The sequence below is a fragment of the Podarcis tiliguerta genome (assembly GCF_965153285.1).
Source record: "Podarcis tiliguerta genome assembly, chromosome: 5".
NCBI classification, from domain to species: domain Eukaryota; kingdom Metazoa; phylum Chordata; class Lepidosauria; order Squamata; family Lacertidae; genus Podarcis; species Podarcis tiliguerta.
Genome location: NC_139538.1, coordinates 77,777,879 through 77,786,971, shown reverse-complemented (window position 1 = coordinate 77,786,971; position 9,093 = coordinate 77,777,879). Strand labels below are relative to the sequence as shown.

Genomic DNA, 9,093 nt, shown 5'->3' with positions numbered 1-9,093 from the left:
TGGGAGGGATGACCCAAAACCCACCCTATCTTACATTGTAGAAGTTCCAGACTGTCTGTTGTCTGGAGTGGGTGGGGACTTGAGCTTTGCTCCATGGAATTTCAACTGATAAACACAGTGGGTGGAAGAAGAAAAAAGAGAGAGAATATTCTTACTTGAGAGATAAACACAGAGGACGCTGGGGTGCCACCATTATTGAAACAAAATTTGGACTTGAAGAAGGTAAGTGTGATCCTGAAAACAGGAACCTTTTCTGTGCCTGTACATGAGAGAGAGAGAGAGAGAGAGCATTCTTCATTTTAAAAGAACTCCCATGTAATTTTGCTTCGGCCAGATTCCAGCCACAAAAAGATTGCCAATAAACAAAGCACATGGAGGAAGTAAATATCTATGCCACATGAAAATACAATCTCTCTCTGTGTGTGCATAGATAATTAGATAAATAAGATATATTTGCAAGGGTTTTAGTCTTGATTGTTTAACCTGCTCCGCTGTGAATTGTTTTTAGCAACCTTAATCTGTTTGAAAATTCTAGTGCTACTTGTTGTTCCACGTCCTTGTCTCCGTATGGATGAAAGGCAGGATTTTAAATACTTTACATAAAATACTATTTGCATGTGTACTGGGGCTGCAACATTTACACTGCAACCCTATGCGGGTCTACTCAGAATTCAGCCTCATTCATTTCAATTGGGTTTCATCCCAAGTAACTGGTATAGGAGTACAACCTTAGTTGGTTAATTGGTTAGATTAAAATATTTTTCAAGACCTTTAAAACGTCAAGGATGATTAATATAAGCACTTATAAAAATTGTGACCACTAAACCTATCCTGAGAAAACTCTCACACAGGAGAATAATAATAATAATAAATTCATTTGAAGATGGGTTTTCTATGACTTGCCTGAGAAGAAATCTTGCAGTGTTATTCCTGGCAGCTATTGCTCCATCTTCCCTCTGTTAACAGAACCTATAATATCTTTTTAATATGGTTTTGAACCAATGCACTCCCTCATCATTTATATACCTTGTTATTTTCGTTTTCGAATTTTATTTTCAGAGAAGGTTGAGGTTTTTCTGACCACAATTAGTTTCATAATCCCACCTCAAGATCCCCCAACTGTCATCTTCCCTACGACATTTTAAAGCCAATTTTGTATATAAGCACATTAGGTTTATAAGTACAGGTTCAGTCCACAGCACCTTCAGTTATAGGTATCGGGGCAACCTCTAGGACAACCCTTCTCAACTTGGGGTCGGTCCCTAGATGTTGCTGGACTACAACTCCCATCATTCCTAGTTGGCATGGCCAGTGGTTAGAGAGGATGGGAGTTACACTTCCAGAACACCTGGCAACCCAGGTTTGAGAAGGGCTGCTTTAAAATCTCAGCAAGCAGAGCAAGGGGGTTTCTGTCTTAAACTGTTTCAGACTGCTGCAAATCAGAATGTAGGTAGGTGAAACACTATTCACAAATGTGAATGGCTTCCTAAACCAAATAATTTCAGGGAAGGTTTCGGATCACAAGCTGGTTAGGGGGGCTTTAGCCTTTTAGAGGGGCCCACTATGGTCCCCATCCAAATCAGAGGTTTGTGCTTGCTGTTTGCACTAGAAAAGCTCCTGTTCGCACCAATATAGGCTTTCCTTTCAATACAAATGACAGCTGTGAGAGGATCCAAACTGGTAACGTTTTGGGGGGCAAAGGGTTAAAGCCCCAGTTAGGCTCCCCCCCCCCCTTGAGATTTGCTGTTATCGTGCATGGTTATATAGTTCAGATGCATTTGTGATGTAAATGTTATTTTGGAATATTACTTATTTCTTATAATAAGTTTTGCTTAATTCCCCCCCCCCCCAGTGGATTATAAAACATGTATTTTAGCATAAAATGCAACTACAAATCCATATGTTGAGGTGAAGGAAGTATTTAAAAATGTTTTGTGTGTGTGTGTGTGTGTGTGTGTGTGCACATCTCTTTTTTAGAAAGTCACATCTTAAAGTAGAAATGGGATGGAACAGATTTATGAATGAACACATGCAGAATTGGCCATCCCTAGTTGAAACTTTCCATGTTGTGCATCATGTGTGCAAATCTTACAGGGAGGCTATGCCATGTTGAGCATTCAGTGTACAAAACCTCCTGTTGGTGCTATTGATACACGTTTCCTGAGCCTTTATTCAAATAGGCTCAGTTACTACTCTTTATGTGCATTTGCCAATCGACTCAAATGTACCTGAAATTATATCTTACATACAAGATTTTTTCCATTCAAAACTAACAAAATCATTATTTCACACAACTGTTCTACTGCAATCACTTTAGAACTGTTCTCTGTAAAAACGGCAATAGATCGTCCTGAAAAGGCTATACATGCATTCTTCTAAAATCAACTTTCTAGGCATGGGATTCCTTTGGATTTTTGGCTTCCTTATCTTGTCGGTGGCATTCTCACAAAGCACAGTCCCCACTGCAGGCAAGGACAACACGTGCCCTTTCATTCTTGGAATGCCTGGGAGCAATGGATTGCCGGGTCCAGCAGGAGAGAAGGGTGATCAAGGTACAGTTACAAAGACTTGTCAGGGATGGGCTTAGTGCAGGCATGTCCAAAGTCTGTTTTCGGGGCCTAAACCTGGTTTAATCTGGCCCCTGTGGCAGTTTATTTCCTGGGGTAAAATCCTAAAAGAAACTCAACAACTTCAATCCTTAAAAAATGACTGTTGTATAGTAAGGACCTTGGTCAGTAATGGCTGCTCATCGCCTTCTTGGGGGCGACGTTTGTGGCCCCTTGCACTCCAGCCTCTTTACCGCACACACTGACCAGCCATTGCAGGGAATTCCCTGTGCCCTAGGGCTGGGGACAGATACCCATTGAAGACTGTGGCAGCCCAGCCAGCGGCTGCGTCGCCAGGGCAGAAACTTGCTGGCCATCCAGACATTGGCCCCAGCCCTGCCCAACCAGGCAGCACTGCTTTAAAAGGCCCATCACCTGGTGGAGCTCTGCAGCGCAGTCGGCCATTTTAAATTCCAGATCATTGCCTGCCTGCATTTGTACTCTCCCACTTCACCTTAGAATTGGAGCAAGAGGGGAGGGACCACAACTGGGAAACATTCTGAGGAGGGAGCGAAGTGACCAGCATTGGGATGCTACCACTGTGTGTGTGTCCAAACCGGACCGCTGTCATTTCTGCCACCCCCGATGCTATCCTAATTGTCACTTTTGGGGGATACCCCTCTTGGCTTTGGTTTGGTATCTAGGGGACCAGTGGTAGCCCTGATGGGATGGGATACGGCTGCCAATTCTTACAATAAGGCAATCTGAGGTGAGCTTCATGGCTCAGTGTAAAATTAGCAATGTCATTAGTCAGAACTTTTCAAAACAAGTATTTCTGTATTTGATGCCAAAGTATGAGCACATCACCACCAGAATTGGGCCGGATGCTCAAGGTTTGATCGGGATCTAAAAGTTTGTCCATGCAACAGATATTCTTGTAGAACTTGACCATGGATTCGTATTTCTTACTTCCTGTTATTCCTTGTGTTTCTTGCTGTTCATTTAATCCCTTGATTTCTAGGACCCCAAGGAATTCAGGGACCTCCAGGAAAAGCTGGGCCTCAAGGCGATAAAGGAGATCGGGGTCTAGTAGGTGAAAGAGGACCAAAGGGAGACCATGGAGCAAGAGGTAGGAGCCTATTCATAGATTAGCTACCTGCTAATCTGCCATCTTTCTTCTCTGGTGGACAAATCAGTCTGGGCACTGAAGAAACAACCACTGAATGCAACCTGCTTTCATGTAAGAGTATTTGCAAAGTACAAGGCACCATCTCAATGGTTTCACTTTCCTTCACCAGGTTAGTAGTAAAGTTACAGCCACCTGAAATCAAGATATAATTTCACCTAAAGCAAACAAACATTGCCTTTTCTGTGGCTGTATTTGCACCATGAGGGAGCACGTTTATTCTGACAAATAATTACAGAGAAAGATCTCACCTTGTGGCGACATTTGCCTGTGACAACTAATGAGAAAATCCATCACTTCTAAACTAACTGCACATTTATTTTGGTTATGTCTCTATTATACCACAAGAGGGCGCATTTAAACCAACTAGTAACAAATGACCAAAGAACAAAAATAACCCAAAAGGGGAAATGCCACTTCCTGATGACTCTTCAAAAAACCTGACTCTGGAAAGCCTGATCTGATAAACTCATACTAGAATTGTAGAGATGGAAGGGACCCCAAGGGTCATCTAGTCCAACCCCCTGCAGTACAGGGATCCTGCCCACAGCAATCCCTGAGTGGACTCAAACCACCAACCTTCCCAGTAAACAGCCAGACGCACTGACCCATTGCGCCACAGAGAGCATCCGTCACTGAAAGAAGAGGGTTGTCAGTACAAAGACCTAGGTAGACCAGGGTCACCTAGTTGTTTCAGTTTCAAAAAATTCTAAGTGTACACATTTTGTAAACCTATAAAAGGAGAATTCCCATGGTCAGGGGGCTCCAAGACTTGACCACACTGTATTTCCCCAGGTGTCACAAAGAAATGCTCACAATAGGCTTTATGCCAGTCAGTTTGGAATAATGGTTGGCTTTTTTGCTCATTATACAACAATAACGTCAGTAGTTTAAGACTCCCCTCTCTATAGGTACTCAGTTACTGATGCAGTTCGTCCTACACCTATTAGGAAGTCTTCCTAAATGCCTCCATCTATGTCATTCCTATAACAGCATACTTGGTGGATATAGTACAGGCATAGGCAAACTTGGCCCTCCAGATGTTTTGGGACTACAATTCCCATCATCCTTGACCACTGGTCCTGTTCGCTAAGGATGATGGAAGTTGTAGTCCCAAAGCATCTGGAGGGTCGAGTTTGCCTATGCCTGATATAGTATCATGTTTCCAGTTAGAGAAACCACATTGGCAAAATCCTTTACCTGCGCCCCAATCAGGGTGAGAACAATCACATCTCAAACAAGATATGTGGGTCCAAGTTCCTAATAGGTGGTGGTGGTGATTTGCAGCATTTGCACAAAGCAGCCGGGACTGCATTCCCATAGTCCTTTTTAAAAACAAACAAACAAAAACAAACAAACTGGAATCTATTTATTGAGCTGACTTAAGCCTGATCATACTCACCCATTGTACCCATTTTGCTTCAATTTTGACTCCAATTAGTGTTTTTGGAAAAGTTTACTAAATAAATAGAATAAAGAGAAACCAGAATCCTACTGAGAACAAATTATTTAGTGGAGGTGGCCTCAATCAGCAGCTCTGGGACAGCTGATTGATAGGATTCCAGTTTTGGTTAGTGTGTGGTTTTTGGAGATGTTAATCAGGTAGGCTTGCATGAAAATGTGAACCAAACAATTTCTTCTCCTGCCCAGCTGAATCTAGGCAAAAATAGTTTCGTTAGACAACTGGGGGTCACTGACTTGTTTTTAAATCAGCAGCTTTGACTTCTGAACTGCATTACTTGCTGTGTTTATTAAAGTACTTTTTCAAAAACTGAGAAGCAGAGGCAGAGAATCCAGAGGTTTTTGACGTTACACTTGTGGCTTATCACAGAGATGGTTCCTGTCGTCGTGCTTTTCTCAGTATATGCTTTACATCTCAATATTAAGAATTTTGTCTTTATTGTTACATCATTTAGAACTTCGGCAACTGGAATCTGAAGTGGCCCGTTTGAAAGAACAAGTGGAGGCTCTGAGAAACACTATGCTCAGGAACCAAAATGGTGAGAAAATGGAGTGGACTAGCGAGAATGTGGATATCAGATATCATTTTCTGCGAAATGCATGAAGTTATCGATCAAGTGTCCTGCAGAGGGACCTACATGTTGATTTTAATATGATGATGCAGCCTAAATCCAGCTGCTCTGGCTCTTGGAGTTAAAGCTCTGAGAGATAATTTATAAAATCATCAGATTGTAAGCTTTCTCAGGACTGTACTACTTCAAGTGGCAAGGGCAGGGTTGCATGCCTGAAGGTTCCCCAACCAAAAGGGCAAAACAATCTCCTTCTGTATAGATTAGTTTGTTAGGAAGGAAGCTCAGCTGATCCTACTCAGTGCCAGATTTAACTATAAGCTAAACAAGCTCTAGTTTAGGGCCCCACTCTCTTGGGGGTCCCCCCAAAAATTAAAAGAAAAAAACTGGATGTACATTTCGAAAATGTAAGATAAACTTCTTAATTGTATTTGAGTTCAACAATTACAGTACTTTGATAAAATACATATGTTGTTATGTACAAATGGCTTTAGATATCTATTAGGTCCATAAATTACCATATAGCATATATTCAACACACAAAAACAGTGACAATTTGTTGTTGACAAAGGACAGCTGAACATATAAAAGGTCCCATTACCTTCAGTAGCTTAGGGCCTCATCAAACCTAAATCCGGCCCTGCTGCTGACTGTATCTAAAACAGCCCTGAAGGTGGGTTTAGGCAGTTGAATGCACTGTCTGTCATGCCACAACAAACACACAGCTGCTAACAAATTCTTCACTGTGGTGTTACTTTCCTTTATTTGAAAGTTAAACTGCCAACTGAGGGAGGGCCCCTACTGTCTAAAATGGTAACTATGTTGGCTTTGCATTGCTAATAAGGTTGTTAGTTCTGATTTGCTAGCTTTGAGTTAAACCTGATTCTGACTTTGGACGTGGGGATTAGACACGGGAAGAACTGCTAAGCTTCATATGACCCAAGCATTAATTGTATGATTTATGACAAACCTGATTCCCATTCATATTTGTACATAATTATATAGTTAAAGTCACAGCAGGTTTAGCAGCTGTTCTAACAACAGTGGTTTACATTCCCTAAGGGCATTTCAAACCAGCAGAGAGACAGTGCACTCTGATAAGTCCCCACACTGAAGATTACATAAATATCAATGTGAACTCGTAAGGTTCAAACTAAAAGACACTACCCAAACTTCATCTTAATAATCTAAGCATCAGCATGAATCAACAAAAGTGGTAGAGAGTGCCACCCATTAGCTAGCTAAAATGTAAGCTCAAAATACATTTTCCATCAAGTTCTGTGATTCTTTCAACTTGCAATATGCAAGTTGGTGTGGAAGAAGGATGTGTTTAATCGTTTTCCAGTAAAGGGATCAGACCATACCTTCTTATTGCTTCTCATTGCAGAAGACCCCAAGTGCAATCCCTGCTATATCCTCCTAAAAGGATCAGGGATCATAGCATCTTTTGCTTAATCTAGAGCCCAACCCAGAGCTTCCGTTTGTACAATCTTCCCAGACTGCCTTGCACTACAAGAAGGAGGAATAACCAATCAAGTACCATTCAACAAAGCCAAAACTTAATGCAGCTGTAACTGATTCTCTATTCCTCTAGCTCATTTATTCCCAAATGGCCGAAGTGTTGGTGAGAAGCTATTCAAAACCGACGGCTCCCAAGGCAGCTTTGAGGCAGCCAAAGCGACCTGCTTCCAGGCCGGTGGTCTGCTTGCCTCTCCAAGGTATTCTGCGGAGAACGCAGCCGTCCAGCAAATAGTTGCTCGTCACAACAAGGCAGCTTATCTGGGGATGAACGACTTGCAGTCAGAAGGCACGTTTGCCCACCTGGACGGCAATGAAGTCAATTACACCAACTGGGCAAGCGAAGAGCCAAACAATGCTGGCGGGAAGGAGGACTGCATTGAAATCTTTCAGGATGGCAAGTGGAATGACAAGTCCTGCACAGAAAGACGGTTAATAGTGTGCGAGTTTTAATCTTGGCTGCCAACTTCTGCCCAGATGCAAGATATGCAAGATCTTCAATCATATTTGGGAATATCCAATGCGAACCCTGTTAGAAAATAGGGACTATCCACTGGCCCCCAGTTCCTGTACAAAGCAAGAAACCATCTCCTCCACTCTGTCTGTATTTTGACATAGTCCTCTTTTTACGCAACTCAGGCATCCATTTAAAGAGACACAACCCACACTAGCCTGTTTGCTCATTACGGCACCATCTTGCTCACTCGGAAGCCACACAACGCAATAGCAAACCCATGCATTCCCACCTGCTCATTCCACCTGCAATTTCCACTTCTTTATTCCAGTATTTATGGACTAATAACCTGATTTATGACATCTGAACACTGGGAGTGACTTAACCTGCAGAATCAGTTGGGAAATCTTTCTGTCCCTCCTCCATTTTTGGCATTGATTTCCACCATTTCCTGGCCTTTCACTTTCTGAAATCTCAGATACTTCACCAACTCCCCCCCTCCCCCCCATTATTGTTCCAGTTGTTATGGAACAACATTTTTCTTTTGCATTTCCCCCAGGGATATTTCAAACGTGCACTTATGCAGGTGTGTACAATACAGCGTCCTACACGCACAGAGCCGCGCACCTCTGCTTCTTCTCATTTAATTTTTGTTACTTTAAATATGTGGCACAAATAGCCACACAGGCAGTAGCAGAAAACCTGGCACTGGGGGAGCTGGTGTCACTGTGTTCACTGTTACAGAAATCCTTCCCCGACCTTCAAAGGCTACATACCTTTCAACATTATTCCAATGAAAATAGGGAACTCCTAAGGAGAAGCAGGACATTCTGGGATCAAATCAGAAACCGGGACAGCTTCTGTAAATCTGGGACTGTCCCTGGAAAATAGGGGCACTTGAAACTACCAGTTGGCAAAAATGCATCTATACATCCTCACAAATGGGTCTCACAGTATTGCAAAAACTGCTGAGCAGGTACCACCCATTTTGCCTTCTCCCTAATGTTCTCGTTTTCTACTTGTATGGATTTTTAAAAAGAAAGGATGGAGGATTTTTTTTAAAATGACCCCATGAAGTGGTAACTATTTTACTACTTCAGACGCAGGGAAAGGACGTTTGCCAACTTCGTGCTCAAATTCTACCAAAATTGAAGTAGTGGGTGCGGAATAAAACTTGCAAACTAAGGACTCAGCTAGATTGGTAAAAAGCGTTTTATATGCGTTTTATATGCGATATAACACTGTGACACCAGATGGCGCTGTGGAGTCCCATCTTTCCCAACCGGATTTCCCTGTATGAGTTAACAAAAGAGTGTGCAAGATTAAAATAAAAGATATACAGAAATACCTTTGGTTTGT

General features: G+C 42.2%; 1 protein-coding gene across 1 annotated transcript; it reads left to right on the top strand.

Moving 5' to 3' along the window:
• The first annotated feature begins 1,399 nt into the window (after positions 1-1,399).
• LOC310677487 (pulmonary surfactant-associated protein D-like) lies at positions 1,400-9,081 on the top strand. The gene is made up of 5 exons (XM_083440625.1): positions 1,400-1,450; positions 2,394-2,552; positions 3,568-3,675; positions 5,649-5,732; positions 7,357-9,081. Exons 2-5 carry the CDS (start codon positions 2,396-2,398, stop codon positions 7,731-7,733), a joined length of 726 nt encoding a protein of 241 aa, XP_083296751.1. The 5' UTR covers positions 1,400-1,450; positions 2,394-2,395; the 3' UTR covers positions 7,734-9,081.
• The last annotated feature ends 12 nt before the right edge of the window (positions 9,082-9,093 follow it).